Here is a 16,479-nt window from a genome sequence, read left to right on the forward strand (position 1 = left end):
GATACAATCTAGTGGAGAGAAACTGTTGAATCCAATCAGGCATGAGGACATGACAAAACAAAATTATATTCATAACAGGCCTACCAACTGATACGCATGGCATTGTTGCTTGATACATTCAGCCAAGTAAAAACAGAAATCCTGTACTAGGCTAGGGCTAATTAATTAGACTATGTCTATATGGCTTGCAGAAAGTAGGCCTAGCTCAATAGCCAGAGCCATCTGTAGCCTATAGCCTTAATATAGCTCTAATGTCTAGCCAAGCCTATCCCCCTCATTTTCAAACCTTGCTATGGACACAGCCAAACCTCCACTTTACTCCCCTACTGCAGTGCACAGTGGTAAATTTGCAGCGGTAAATTATTTAAAATGTCAGTTTACAGACCCTAAAAGTAATATATATATATATATATATATAAAATTGTAATGATAGGCTACATAGCCTTTCTAGAGGAAAGCTTATTCATCGTTCTATAGTCCTAAACCTGTCAATCAACTGATGAACGCATCCTTGCCTACTGCACGCTGCCTATTAATAAAGGTGTGTTTGTCATACTGACAACTGCAAATAGGCTACATATTAACTCTTATTTAAAATGTAGAATTCAACAACGCTGTTTAGCCTGCGCATCTTTTACAGTTTGTCAACATTGCCTTGTTACTCAAGTGGTTTGCAAGTGATTTCCATTTTTCAAATAGTTGTCAATTCCGTCAGGTCTTTTTCATTGTGCTCATCTCCGTCTGTCCTGTGCAACTACTTGCAATGCATCAGTGCAACAATGTTATCATAACCAGCTAAAAGTGATCACACCAACAGTTCATTTGACCTATGCTTCCTCTAGGTTATCTCTGGGGTGAGGTCAGGAGTCCTGGCAAGGTAAGGCCAAGACTCCTGAATTTCGGCCGATTAATTGGTATCGGCATTTTTGCCCTCCAAAAAAAAAAAATCGGTATCGGCATTGAAAACTCATAATCGGTTGACCTCTAGTTTCTATGGTGACCAGAGAGCTGAGATAAGGCAGAGCTTTACCTAGCAAAGAATTATAGATGACCTGGAGCCAGTGGGTTTGGCGACGAATATGTAGCAAGGACCAGCCAACGAGAGCATACGGGTCACAGTGGTACGTAGTATATGGGCCTTTAGTGACCAAATGGATGGCACTGTGATAGCAAATCGGATGTAGTCTGAGTACAGTGTTGGAGGCTAATTTGTAAATGACATGGCCAAAGTGAAGGATCGGTAGGATAGTCAGTTTTACGAGGGTATGTTTGGCAGCATGAGTGAAGGAGGCTTCATTGCGAAATAGGAAGACGATTCTAGATTTAATTTTGGATTGGAGATGCTTAATGATGTGAGTCTGGAAGGAGAGTTTACAGTCCAGCCAGACACCTAGGTATTTAGTTGTCCACAAGTCAGAACCGTCCAGAGTAGTGATGGTAGTCGGGCACGGGCAGCAATCGGTTGAAGAGCATGCATTTAGTTAAACTAGCACTTAAGAGCAGTTGGAGGCCACGGAAGGAGTGTTCTTTGGCGTTGAAGCTCATTTGGAGGTTCTTAGGTGGCCTTAAGTGGCCAATAGCCTCGGGAAATGCATAGCGCCAAATTCAAATAAAACGCAATAAAACTCAAAACTTTCATTAAATCACACATGCAGGGTACTCAATTATTATTACACTCGTTGTGAATCCAGCCAACATGTCAGATTTATAAAATGCTTTTCGGTGAAAGCTTGAGAAGCTATTATCTGATAGCATGCACCCCCCCTGAACCACCTGAACGAGTTGTAAACAAAATAATTAGCGTAGCCGGCGCTACACAAAACGCTGAAATAAAATATAAAACATGCATTACCTTTGACGAGCTTCTTTGTTGGCACTCCAATATATCCCATAAACATCACAATTGGTCCTTTTTTTCAATTAATTCCATCCATGTATACCCAAAATGTCCATTTATAAAGCAGGTTTGATCCAGAAAAAAAACAGCTTTCCAAAACACAACATCACTACAAAACATTTCAAAAGTTGCCTATAAATATTTAACTACTTTTGTAATACAACTTTAGGTATTTTTAAACGTTAATAATCGATCAAATTGTAGACGAGGCAAACTGTATTCGATAGAGAAAGTAAACAAAACATGCCCCTTTTTCCCTCTTGCGTAACTATCAAAAGTGTAACGTTGTTCCAGGATGTGCCTCTTCTTCGTTTCACCAATGATTAACTTCAACCCAATTCCAAAGACTGGTGACATCCTGTGGAAGTCGTAGGAACTGTAAAATCGGTGCGATCTAATTTCCCTTGGCAAAGACAACTGAGGGAACTGTCAGAGGGAAAAAAAAAGACATAAGTTAAGTTCTGTTCTAGTCACAGACATGATTGAACCAGTTTTAGAAACTTCAGAGTGTTTTCTATCCACACCTACTAATCATATGCATATAATATATACCTGGCATGAGTAGCAGGAAGTTGAAATTGTGCACGCTATTTATCAAAAAGTGGAAATGCTGCCCCCTATCTCTAAGAAGTTTTAACACAGTGTCCAAAGAAGGGCCAGAAGTATACAGAATGGTGTCGTCTGCGTAGAGGTGGATCAGAGAATCACCATGAGCAACAGCGACATCATTGATATATACAGAGAAAAGAGTCGGCCGAGAATTTAACCCCTGTGGCACCCCCATAGAGACTGCCAGAGGTCTGGACAACAGGCACTCCGATTTGACACTGAACTCATTCAGAGAAGTAGTTGGTGAACCAGGCGAGGCAGTCATTTGAGAAACCAAGGCTGTTGAGTAGGCCGATAAGAACACAGTGATTGACAGAGTCAAAAGCCTTGGCCAGGTCGATGAAGACGGTTGCACAGTAATGTCTTTCATCAATGGCGGTTATAACATCGTTTAGGACCTTGAGCGTGGCTGAGGTGCACCCATGACCAGCTCGGAAACCAGATTGCATTGCGGAGAAGGTACGGTGGGATTCGAAATGGTCAGAGGTCTGTTTGTTCCCTTGGCTTTTGAAGACTTTAGAAAGTCAGGGCAGGATGGATATAGATCTGTAACAGACAATGAATGAAAATGCCAGGGAGGAGTTATTGTGACAGGGTAAGAACAACAGTTGTGTTTTCTAGGGGACCCTATAATCTTTAGATACACGTTTTTTCTTAGCTACTTCATGCAGCTAACATATTCTTGCTATGTGTATTCAACTTTAAATTTAGAAGATATTGTTGCACAAACATGCTGATTTAGGTCTATACCGTCACTGGCATTATGAGGCTGTATAGCTCATTACGCTTGCTCTTCCACAGTACATTTATTAGCTAGCGATTAGCATTAGCAGCTAACAAGATTTAGAAACAACTCACTAAGACAGACTAGCTGTTTTCAGATGTAAGGAACAAGCTAATAGTGTAATTATAGAATGCTAGATTTATATTAAGAAGCAAAGTGACAACTGCATCATTGTCATCAACATTGTCCATGCAGACTGAACGCAAGTGTCTCGTGGTCGAGGAACAAAGAAGGCGCTCCTTGAGTGACAGGAGACAGGATAGGTCTGTGTGGAAAGCGGCGTGGATTGAGAGAGTGGCGAGATTGGAGAGAGATCAAGTTGAGATCAACTCAAGTTGTGAACTATAAAAATGGATGGTACACACTGCGTATCACATTTAACAAAACAAACATTTGAATACCGTTATAGAAGGTAAAGTAAAAACCCAAATCGGTTTGTGCATCAATACCGGTATATCGCAAAAAACGGTATACCGCCCAGCCCGTCCCATTTTTTTTTTTTTACTATTTAAGGAACTCAGTCAGGCTTTAAACTTACTCTTGAAAGTTGCAATATATACATTATTTTATCCTCACTCAAATATCACACGAACACATTAAACATGGCAACATGTATAAAATTGCAAGAAAATATGCTTTAAAACTGCAATATGTTCTTTGCACCCCATGACAAAATGTGTAGAATTGCAGGAAATAAGCATTAAATGTGCAAAATTCTGAACAGTGCTTGAGCCAATAGAAATAGTCGTGGCATGTGCCAAGGTGAATGGGATGTTCCTCAATGCTGGAAGGGGGACCCTGAGTGAACAAGTTCGGGAACTCCTGGGCTTCAGTATGCTTCACTTCACACACTGATGAAAATCAAACCTCAAACAATCATATGGCAGTCTAGGGGAAATAGCAAAAGAAAATGGAGATGAGAGGCCTGCATTGCAGCCTTCTAACTCACTGCCTTTTTACAGCTTTCTGCTGATGCAGCCGGCAGGAGAGTGACAAGTATCCATCCATAGGATTATTAAATAAAATAACAAAAAGCACTCTATTAATAAACAATACACTTATAATTGCATGACTACACCCCCCAAAAAATTACATTAAAAACTGACATAACATGACAATTATTTATATTAAACTGAAGGGTAGAAAAATCCAGTGGAGGACAACCTCTTTCCAGACATTTCAGTTGTAGTTTAAGTTTCCATGGCGACTCAACCACATCTTCCTTCTCTAAAATGCCAACAATGGGCACTGTGGGCAAGGCCAGGCGGAGAAGCCTTTACTTCTCATTTCCATTTCCCAAATAAGAGCAATACAGATGGTCAGTTCACAATGCAAAATCTGATTAGGAAGTAAGTAAAGCCATCCATCTACACCACAGAACAGTGCCAATGGCCGGCTCTCTCAGTCTGCAACTCATACTAAAGCAATACTAGACCCATTTACAAAAATGTCTAACTGCCATGCTTTTTGCATACTTCATTTTTTTCTGCAATGCATTGTCGATGGCTGAAAAATCCAACTAATGGGCATGGCTAGGACAATTCCCTGCATACAGTGTCATGGGGATGTAGGCCAGAACTTTGGAAAACTCTGCCTGACAATCAACAATACCCATCAGAGAGCCGAGTCAGACTGTTCTCAATGCCAGAAAAAAAAAAAGAGTAACAGTTCATAATATCTACAGACAGGAAATCCCACTTACCTAGAAAGACCGCATATCTAACAAGATTTGTGGATAAATGGCAATGACAGTGAACCCATGCATGGCGAACCGGGGCATTCCATTTCCTTATGAGGCCCCAGTGAGTCGTACTGGCTGTCAAAAAGGCTTTCACGTCAAAATATAATTGAGTCATTCCAACAGAGAGAGGTGCACCACTCACATGTCTCTTAGTACTGACTGAGCCCTGGATTCTCAAGGCAAATTAAACTCAGCCATGGCTGCCTGCCTTACCTTGCCAGGACTCCTGACCTCACCCCAGAGATAACCTAGCAAGCATAAACCAACTTATTAAACATTGACCTACAGCTCAATTCAGACAAGCTTTGCTGACTGACTGGCTCTACTGAACACAGACAGCACAGCCAAGGCAGGCAGGGGGAGATTCATTGGTTAGTGGGATTAAAAGTAAAAGAATGATGGTAAAGAGGAAAAGATTAAATGGATAGAAAAGAAAAAAACACAGGAGGCAGTGACGTTAAAGGAAATGAATCACAGGAGGAGGTTGGGTTGCCCATTTATTAAAGTGCCTGGAACTGGATCATTTTAGTCTGCATTCCTGCACATGATCAGTCAGTTCAGGGGGAATGTTGTGTGTTGCAATGAATAGCTGGGCATATTGTTGTTCCAATAGGCAGGCGAATAGCTGAGGCGTGCAGTTTAGAGTTTACAACTGACAGTCACAGCACTGGCCTGGACCATTCTGACAAAGCTGTGCACAGATGCAATGCGGACTCAACTTTTACCACCAATACGCCCATATTTCTCCTCAACGGCATGCCGTTCATCTTTGGGGGCTAAGATAGCTGTGGTGTTAACGTCCATCTATTAAGCAAGTAGCCAGATTCACAAGGAACTTTAGCACTTGAATTATCAGTGCAGGGAGGGGGCACTGATCATAAACACCTATAGCCTCAACTTTCTTGATTTCCGTTGCACGACCACCACCAGTAAACATACCTAAAACTCATGAGACATTTTGTGACCAAAATGTGTGATCCACCCATACAAAGTCAATTTCATACACTCAGTCTTAGCTCAAGGAAGAGGCCAAAAATACATTTAGGCTAGGGAGCCAAATGTGCCAAGTGTCAGATAAACAACAAACACTGAGCTATGCCAGGAAGTCTTTCCATCTCAAAACAAAGGTCCATATCAGGCAAGTTCAAACAGATTAATCCAACCATTCTGCCAGCCGAGACTTGGATTTAACAAAAATGTGATCAAACCCAAGGAGACAAACTAGCAATTATGAATGAAATAGGCTTCTATTCAAGGATTTCCTGGACAAGAGAATTTTTCTAAACTAAGCCTGTGTGAGCAATCAAAAGCCCTATGGAAAAACAAACATAGCTAACTACATAGACAATAGCAGCCCCCTTTAATGTCAGTGAGCTTTCCCTTCACAATGCCAAGAATTCTGGTTGTGCAGAGGCTCGCAGGAGCAGGAGCCTGCCTGGAGCTGAGCGATGCAGGGCGGGCAGTGCTACAGATATGGCCCTCTCTCTCTCTCTCTCGAAGAGAAATTACTTCAGGAGAAGATAAGAATGACTGGACTGGAACACAGCATCTGAGTGATAGGCCACCCCTGAGTGGAGGATGCAGGCCAAATGTCACAGCAAAACACAGCCTACAACAGGCAAAAGAACAACTGCATAACTTCTTTTGGCCAAGGCAGTGGCAAACTAGCCTGGGTGCTAGTCTTGCTGAGCACTTAGCAACATTTGGCATGGCAGTTCCATAAGGAGTTGGCAAGAGAGCAGATAGACTGGCACCCCAGACCCCACCAAGGCTAATGGCAAACCAACGCAACCCCAAGTCAAATCAGATTAGAGATACAACCATAGCAGCCTAAGTAAAACACTTCCATGGTGCATTTTGATAGAACCGATTATCCAGAGCATAGCAGCCAAACATGTTGGAAACTGCTTTATGAGTTAAATGTCCCGATACAAAGAAAGGCTCTTTCGGAAACACAAGTCTACATTCAACATAATTTTGGTTTTATGGGTATTTAGAGAACACACCCATCTAGCTACCTCAGAGCAGAGGCTGGGCAAGCAGCTCTGACTCTTTCCAGGCGCAGGCCGCACATACATAATGGCTTTGGGACACACAGGGGACACCAGGCCAGTCAAAGACAAGAGGTTATTTGATTAGCATGGAATTTTATTAAGCTGTGGGTGGAGTAGCATGGTGGTGGAGAGGGGGCTGAAGCAAAGGCTTCCATTCATTGATCAGGAGATTGCAACTAGGAGGAAAAGAGGAACAACACCCTTGTGTGTAGCTGCCCTTGGCCTGCGCTGCGGTACAGTCCACACAGCTTTTTGCCATTAAAAGTCAGAGGAGAGCCGGAGCATGTGCATTAGGTGAGTTGAATTGCCTTGCCTTGCCTTGCCTTTCTCTGTGGCAGACAGGCAGGGAGGTCAGGGAGACTAAACAACTGATCTTGTTTAAGAGTCAGAGTTTGTTACATATAAAAATAACAGTGAACTAAGGTATGTGGGGGTGGGTAGGGCTACAGGAAAACCTTCCTCCCAGTGAGTGGATGATTTGAATGCTCAGTTTATCATCAGTGAATGAGGCACCATTTTCAGTGTAAGGGAAATTCAATCATGCTTTGTCTCAGTCACTGTCATGTCTCCAACAATTAATACCCTAAGACAGAGGCCCGTATTGGCATGAGATGCTGTATTAATAGGCTACATAAATAGCAAACCTCAGTCATTTTAAAATTTGCATCATTGATACAGTAGAGCCTGTGAAGGTATTTCTCTGAGGTTTAGCACGTGGCAGTCTGATACGAGTCAGTGATGAGTCGTGTGAGACAGGAAATCGTCAGGGTTGGCAGACAAGAGCAGGTTAAATGATGCAGCTGGGATGGCAGGTTAGAACAGGCCTGATGCATACTGTAGCTTACACTTCAGAGGATATATAACAAAATATATACTTTTCGTGTATACTCTACAAAGTGTCCTCTAGTAATGCCCATTATACAATAAAGGAGGCAATCAAGCAGGCAGCACCGAACCCTGTCTCATTTGCTCCACTGTCAGCCCTTTAATCTTCAAATGGAAAATAAATTAATGAACAAATATATCAGTGACTTGTGTCACTGCAGGTTGCACTTAGGTTTACGAATTCACCTTGAGACATTAATTTCCTTTTCTGGTTCTATGCACTATCTTCATGGAAAAAACTAAATTATACAGTGTAACGTTGCCTCTGTCTTACTATGTAGTCTGCAAAATACCCTAAGGGTCAAACAGGACAATAGCAACTTCAACAGTGTTGGTTTGAAAATAGGCAATTGTAATTATAACAAGAATGAGACATTAAACTTTGTTGATTAATAATTATTTAGTCATGCTCTAGCTAGCATAGACGCCCTAGCTAACTAGAGTAACGCTATATGACTTATCATCGCGGTTTTGGATGCCACTTGTTCAGCTTGCTAGCCAGTTAAAAACGTTAGTTAACTACCCACTAGTTAAGTAGTTAGCTAATCTTCAAGATGTCGACTGGCTACCAAATATAGCCTACATACAGCTAGTTATTCGTATAACGTTAGCTAGTTGCCGTTAATAACAAATCAGGTAGTTGGCAAGTTGATTAGTTAAATTAAATAGTACGTTAATTTAAACAAACCACAAACTTAGCTAGCATGCGTATGTTAGTTAGCTAGCATTAGCCAACAAGCCAAGTTCATTGTCGGGCTAGCTAACAGTAACTTACCAAAAGGCAATCCGTGTTTATTTCCGACTTCGGGTCCTTCAACATGGCATCGATTTTCTCAAAACGAGCCTCCAAACTTTCTCCAGCAGACATTGCAGTTAAGTAGAGTTCCACGCCGGTGTTACAATTAAAATGAATTAATCTAGCTATAGGGCTAGTTAGCTAGCCCAATGTTCCTCCCTTCGCGTGAACTCAGTCAGTGTTTAGCTAGCTACAATTCCGTAGAACCCGCAGTTTGAATCAAAGAAACGTGTTTCTTCTCGTTATTTCACAGACGATGACACATTTGATATTGAAAAGCCACATTTTAAGAGAAAAATGTTTCACCAGCTCAGATTACGAAGACAACTTCAACAATTCAAAATAACTGCATCGACGACAGATTAGTCGGCGACCACAGGATGCAGCAGCGGAGTTGTGCAGGACTTTAAAAGATAACGATACATCCTAAATCAATTTATAAAAATTAAACCGTTTTTTTTTAAATCCGGCGATATAAATCCGACGTTGCAAACTAGCCACATTACTCCAGGCCTGTCCATCAGTGCCAGACCCTTGCAAAAAAAAAGTAAAATGAGTCTGACAGCTGCAAAGTAGAAGTGGCGAGAAGAAAAAAAAAAACTTTGCTTCCAAATTTCGATCAGTTTAAACCACGGTCTTGTTAAAACATTTCATTACTGTCCTTTCGTAGTAAATATCACATGGTCATCGGCCATTGATGTTGACCGATACAGACGAAAATCGTGCTGGTTCTACATAGATACATCGGCTTTTGATCTGTTTTTTATTTTTTTAAATAGACTATGCCCGATTTTCTCCCACTGCCTGATCAACATGTCCGCCTTCCTGTTCAAACACCGGAGAAGCAACTTTGAAATGTCAAGCACTGCGCATGAGCCACACTGGAAGCGCGTTCAAGGAGTTCACAGGCTGTGTTGTTGAGCACGCGATCATGATGATGACAAAGGTCGCGTTCCACTGCTTTCTGGGGATTTTCATATAACACGATAATTCGGGTAGCCACTCAAGCTTCGCGCTTACTGGGCGTGAGCAAGCTAGCAAGTAGGCTATGTAAGTGCTTCGTATCAACGGCCAATCCAGTAGGGTCTGGAAGGTATGGTGAGCTCCCTCGCCCATACCTGAATCACCCAACTGTCCCCCTGTCCACTTCACTTCCCTCCATTGCACTCAAAATGAATAGGGCTCTGTAATTTAATCGCCCCCATCACGTTATGTGGAACCGCAGTTACCGTACATTTTAACCAAAGATCTTTAATAACTAAACCAAGATCGACCACAACCCGTCGTTTCAAATGAGTCATAGTGGGCGGAGCATGCAATGAGGTGGGCAGAGCCAAGCACAAGCTAGCGAGATCCTATTGGCACGTTCTAGCATCATATGCATATTTATATTATGGAAAGCCTACTCTGTGAAGTGCATGTGTGCAATAACTCAATTTGCATTTGCACTGCTTCAAGACAATGTATTTTCAAAATACAGTTTTCTGATTTGGGACCAGAAAACTGTATAAAGCTCTAATGTTTCATCGATGAGAAAATTAGCAGAATGTTGGCCAAAATTAATATCCTTCCATCTACTCCCACTGCCTGCCATGGCTTCCTACTCACTTCCATATTAGTAGTGAGTGGAAACGCCAAGCTGATGCTTCACATTTACACAATTCAATTCAATTCAAGGGCTTTATTGGCATGGGAAACATGTGTTAACATTGCCAAAGCAAGTGAGGTACACATCCGGTGAAATATCTGTCTCATTGTTCTATTGGTGTTTTGCCTAGCAATTGTACTCCTCTTCGCCCTCCTGTGGGTGCTAGCAAGCTTGCATCAACAGCCAATCCAGTAGGAACTGGAAGCGATAGTGACCCTCGAATGGCAAGCGCACCGCGATGTCGCAGAGTATTTGCATAAAGTTCAACTTTCTACAACTTTGGTCCCGCGCCGTTCACGTCCCCTCGCCCATGGTCGCATTGCCCAACGGTCTTTCGCACACTTCGCTGTTTCTCAATTGGAAATGAATGGCTTTCCGTAGTTTCATCGCCCTCATGTCTTAAATTCAGAGGCAGTGTTAGACATTGTTATATCTTACAACGCCTGGATAAGTACTTTACCTATCAGCTAACCATATCATATTTTATAGCAATCTGACAGTCAATGACACAGTCGATGACATGTACGCAACCATTGGTTGATGAACGCAGCAATTATGTTGCAGTGCCCAGCTCATGAGCGTGTTCGATATCCCAGTCTTTTCAATAGAAATTTCAACATAAGGAGGCCAGGCCAAAACCCATTCAAAAGTAGGCAACTACATCTTGAAAACACACATTCCAATCTTATCTTAACATTAGAATTATTCCACAATATCTAATATAATGTGTGCCCACCCTGTTCTGTTTCTCCATAAACACAACAAATAGTATATGTATTACCATGCTCGGTTCTGCCAAAATAGAGCCACTTGGCCTGTTCATGATCTTTTTATTTTGTTTGTTTTGTTACTTTTACCCCTTTTTCTGCCCAATTGGTAGTTACAGTCTTGTCTCCTCGCAGCAACTCCCGTCATCAGGAGAGGCGAAGGTCGAGAGCCGTGAGTCCTCCGAAACACAACCCAACCAAGCTGCACTGCTTCTTGACACAATGCCCACTTAATCCGGAACCTAGCAGCACCAATGTGTCGGAGGAAACACTGTGCACCTGGTGACCATGTCAGCGTGCACTGCACCCAGTCTGCCACAGGAGTCGCTAGTGTACGATGGGACAAGGACATCCCTACCAGCCCAACCCTTCTCTAACCCAGACAATGCTGGGCCAATTGTGCACCGCCCCATGGGTCTCCCGGTCGGAGACGGCTGCAACAGAGCCTGGACTCGTACCCAGAATCTCAAGTGGCACAGCTAGCACTACGATGCAGTGCTTTAGACCGCTGCGCCACTCAGGAGGCCTGTTCATGATCTGAGGAGGGGGAAAGATGGTGGTTATATACTGAACAACATATAAACATGTAAAGTTTTGGTCGCATGTTTCATGAGCTGAAATAAAAGATCCCAGAAATTGTCCATACGCACAAAAAGCTTGTCTCAGGTGTGGCATATCAAGAAGCTGATTAAACGGCATGACCATTACACAGGTCCATCCTGTGCTGGGGACAATAAAAGGCCACTTTAAAATGTGAAGTTTTGTCAAACAACACAATGCCACAGATGTCTCAAGTTTTGAGGGAGTGTGCAATTGGCATGCTGACTGCAGGAACGTCTACCAGAGCTGTTGCCAGAGAATTGAAAGTTAATTTCTCTACCATAAGCTGCCTCCAATGTAATTTTAGAGAATTTGGCAGTACGTCCAACCGTCCTCACAACCGCAGACCACGTGTATCCACCCCAGCCCAGGACCTCCACATCCGGCTTCTTCAGACCAGCCACACAGACAGCTGATGAAACTGTGGGTTTGCACATCAGAATAATTTCTGCACAAACGGTCAGAAACCATGTCAGGGAAGCTCATCTGTGTGCTCGTCGTCCTCACCAGGATCTTGACCTGACTATGGTTTGGCGTGCGTCGTAGCCGACTTCAGTGGGCAAATTCTCACCTTAGATGGCCACTGGCACTAAGTGTGCTCTTCACTGATTAATCCTGGTTTCAACTGTATCGGGCAGATGGTGTTGGGTGGGTGAGCGGTTTGCTGATGTTAATGTTGTGAACAGAGTGCCCCATGGTGGCGGTGGGGTTATGTTATGGGCGGGCATAAACTATGGAAAGGAAATGCCTACTGCTGAAAAGAGAAGACTAATCTGTTTGAATAAGCTAACAATTGTTTTCTCAACAACTTTTGAGCGATTCTGAGCGAACATCACTGTTTTTCAAAGTAGGCTAGCTTATCTTGACGTAGGCTATTGGCAAGAGCTCATTTGCCATCACTGAGTAGCTTAGGCTTCATCTTCAACATTAGGTGAGTCAGTGTCACTGGAAAGTTTATTTTGTAGCCTACTGTAGAGTATATACAGTGCATTTGGAAAATATTCAGACCTCTTCCATTTTTACACATTTTGTTTATGTTTCATCCTTATTTTAAATGGATCAATAATATTGTGTGTAGATCATCATCAATCGAAACGCAATACCCCATAATGATAACGCGAAAAAAGGTTTTTAGAAATGTTTGAACAGTTACATAAGTATTCAGACCCTTTGCTATGAGACTCGAAATTGAGCTCAGGTGCATCCTGTTTCCTTTGATCATCCTTGAGATGTTTCTACAACTTGATTGCAGTCCACTTGTGGTAAATTCAAGTGATTGGACATGATTTGGAAAAACCAAGCCACGAGGTCGAAGGAATTGCCTGTAGAGCTCCAAGACAGAATTGTGACGAGGCACATATCTGGGGAAGGGTACAAAAACATTTCTGCAGCATTGAAGGTCCCCAAGAACACAGTGGCCTCCATCATTCTTCAATTGAAGAAGTTTGGAATCACCAAAACTCTTCCTAGAGATGGCCGCTCAGCCAAACTGAGCATTGGAGGAGAAGGGCCTTGGGCAGGGAGGTGACTCGGTATTGGTATTCCCTTTATATAGCCATGTTATTTCTCTCGTTATTGTTATTTACTGTATATTCATTTCTTGTCACATTTTATTTAATTTTGTATCTTTATCTTTAACTCTATGTTATTGGAAAAGAACCTGTAAGCAATGTGATATTACATTTTTTTCGGCATGCAAATTTCAGGTCTGCTGGGCCAAACTTGACCATTATGAATATGATGTGCAACTTCCAGCGTGTGTTTACTGTGAACACTGAGGCTGTACCTGCTTTAAGTTACAGTTTTAACATTGGCCATGTCGGCTACTGTGGCTATTTGATCATAATGTAGGCTTTCCAGAGTGGCCTACCATCACAAACAATAGAGAAAATGCATCTTATAATATTTTAACATGGAAATAGGTGTTCTATCATTCAGCCTACAGTAGCAGCCAATGTGTGTTGTTCAGTGAGACTTTTGAAAAAAACATGCAGGGCTTGACATTGAAAATGCTGTTGTGTTGTTTGATGCAACAAACAACTTCACAAAATAAAATGCATTATTATTCTCAAACCAGTATTTTATAGAGAATCAGACAAATTATGCTACCCTATTGGCTACTTAGCTTATTCAAGCCTGTCTCAATATACAACACTGACCCTTTAACACAAAAGAAAAGGCGTTTTTCTGAGATGTACACGTTTTGTGCTCTTGTAGGAAGCAATCATTCCCATTTTGCTGACTACAAAGATATATATAACTGGGCTAATAACTCACTAACTAGCTGAGCATATGAACAAAATGTGCACACATGGCTACATGCAGCTCTTGCTTTGATCTTAAAACAAGCGCATCTACTCATGACTGCTTATGCTGTAAACCCAATCCAGTTCAAAGTAAATGGCACAAATCCATATATGGCAATGGTCTATTCACATATAGGCCTGAGCTCTGATTGGTTATGCCCCACTGGTCTAGAGTATGGACTGGGTAGTGCGTGTCAATGCAATAGAATCCTACTCTGATGCATTCTACCTACAACAGTCTTTTGCATAGTTCATTTTGTTTCGGTATGTTGCATTGATAGTGGCTCATTTTGCTTTGATTCGATCACAATTACCACAGTAAAGGGACACGTTGATAGTGTTAACAGAGTAGAACGGTTGTCACCAACCTTTTGAGTCAAGATCACTTTCTGAGTCTAAATGCAAGCCAAGATCTACCACTCAGATTTTTTTTTACATTAATTTAAAAAACATAAGCCTACGCAAAATTAACCAATTTTTTAAAAGTACTGTAGTAATGAGGTTTGTGCAGTAAGCTATAGGCCCAATACATTATCACCACATATTTAACCAGCAGGGGGGCCAGTAAGAGGCATTCTTTCATCTGGTCTAAAAACAAAAATCCCAATACCCCAGGGCAGTGATTGACACTGCCCTGTGTAGGGTGCCGTCTTTCGGATGGGACGTTAAACGGGTGTCCTGACTCTGAGGTCATTAAAGATCCCATGGCACTTATCGTAAGAGTAGGGGTGTTAACCCTGATGTCCTGGCTAAATTCCCAATCTGGCCCTCAAACCATCATGGTCACCTAATAATCCCCAGTTTACAATTGGCTCATTAATCCCCCTCTCCCCTGTAACTATTCCCCAGGTTGTTGTTGCAAATGAGAACGTGTTCTCAGTCAACTTACCTGGTAAAATAACAGATAAATAAAATAAATTAGCCTTGTTCAGGGTTGGGGAGTAACAGATTACATGTAATCCATTACATGTAAGGGATTACAAAAACCGGTAACTAATCCTTTCCATTACCAGCAACAATATTGTAATCAGATTACAGATACTTTTGAAAAACTAGATTACCTCGAGGATTCATTCAGAAAGGATGTCTGCAAAAAAAATATTTGACACTTCTGTTTTCGCAATGACATTCAAATCACCAGTGAAAAAAGGCGCAAATTTAAGTTCGTTCCACCTGAGCAAGTCAGACCACAAGTCAGAGACCACTATGATGACACACCAAATGTGTTTGATGGATCGTGGGAAAAGATCAGAAATTAGCTTTTCTAGGCTGCAGTCCAAGCTATGTATTCCAATGGTGCCATTGCTGTCGGCATCCAAAGATTATCCAATTTGGATAAATGCTTGGAGTTAAGGATGGCAGTAGTGGTGTAGTCTACGGCGTTACAGATATCACTTCTCATTGCGCATTGATGTGAATCACACTGCTGCTCTCTCATTTAGCTATTTGCGCCTTACAGATTGTAGTTGTTGTGGATGGCTGTTCACAAATCTACATGTGAATTTGAACCCAATAATGGTTGGAATTCAAGAAATGTAAGATGCCTATCAATCATTGTTTTTGAAACCAGTTGACAGCCAGTGAAAAATGCACTATTGCAACAGCTTGCATAGTGCTGATCCAAGCCTATGGAATAAAAGTGAGGCTTTTATCTAATTCATACTGATAATTTTTTCTATCCAAAGGCCTAATGGACACATGCTCAAATTTGCACACTTTTGATAGACTTAAAGGGGCAATCTGAAGTTGCTACATACATTTTTGGCCTTATTAAAAAATAAATATGATATATATATATATATCCATTGATTCTTTAAGAATATAACTTAGAAATGCCTCATTAGCTTAGTTCAACTGTCACACTCCATGAGAACCCAAAATATACAGATGTTTTTCTCCCATGTCTGTAAACATTTTAAATGTAAACAAATACTGTATAGCCTCATAACATGGTTAAAACAATAATTCTGATATCACCATTTTCAGATTAATGGACAGAGCTATGGATGCAAGGACTGACCACCCATGATATCAACATTGTTACATTTCTCCAGGCCCATCCCTCAGCTTTTTACCAAAACAGAGGCGGGTGACCGTTTTGTAATTGTTTAATCTGTGAATTTGCCCTTTAAATAGCTGCATATTATCAAGATAGAGTGTCGCTAACAAAAAGGTAAACAATAGGCCTATAGCAAATGCAGCATATGGCATTCATTTTCACATGTAAATAGCATTTTTCAGTTGTGCTCAAAGCATTCCATTCCATGATTGCAGCATTTACTTCAACTCGAATCAATGAGCTCAATCAGTCCTCCATGACAATAAAATCATAAACAACAAAGGCTGGCTAATAAATTCTTCGTTTTAGGATCATGCTCAGGTAAAGCAGTTC

General features: G+C 41.6%; 1 protein-coding gene across 2 annotated transcripts in view; it reads right to left on the reverse strand.

Moving 5' to 3' along the window:
* LOC112260654 (rho-associated protein kinase 1) overlaps positions 1–9,909 on the reverse strand; it is a 66,060-nt gene extending 56,151 nt beyond the window's left edge. The window contains exon 1 of one of the 2 annotated variants that reach the window (XM_024435929.2): positions 8,746–9,909. In XM_024435929.2, the coding sequence (XP_024291697.1) occupies positions 8,746–8,838 (93 nt within the window). In that variant the 5' untranslated portion in view covers positions 8,839–9,909. The remainder of the gene's footprint in view (positions 1–8,745) is intronic. The other variant, XM_024435930.2, reaches the window with a different exon arrangement.
* Positions 9,910–16,479: the final 6,570 nt, after the last annotated feature.

The sequence above is a fragment of the Oncorhynchus tshawytscha genome, linkage group LG10 (genome assembly GCF_018296145.1).
Source record: "Oncorhynchus tshawytscha isolate Ot180627B linkage group LG10, Otsh_v2.0, whole genome shotgun sequence".
Lineage (NCBI taxonomy): Eukaryota > Metazoa > Chordata > Actinopteri > Salmoniformes > Salmonidae > Oncorhynchus > Oncorhynchus tshawytscha.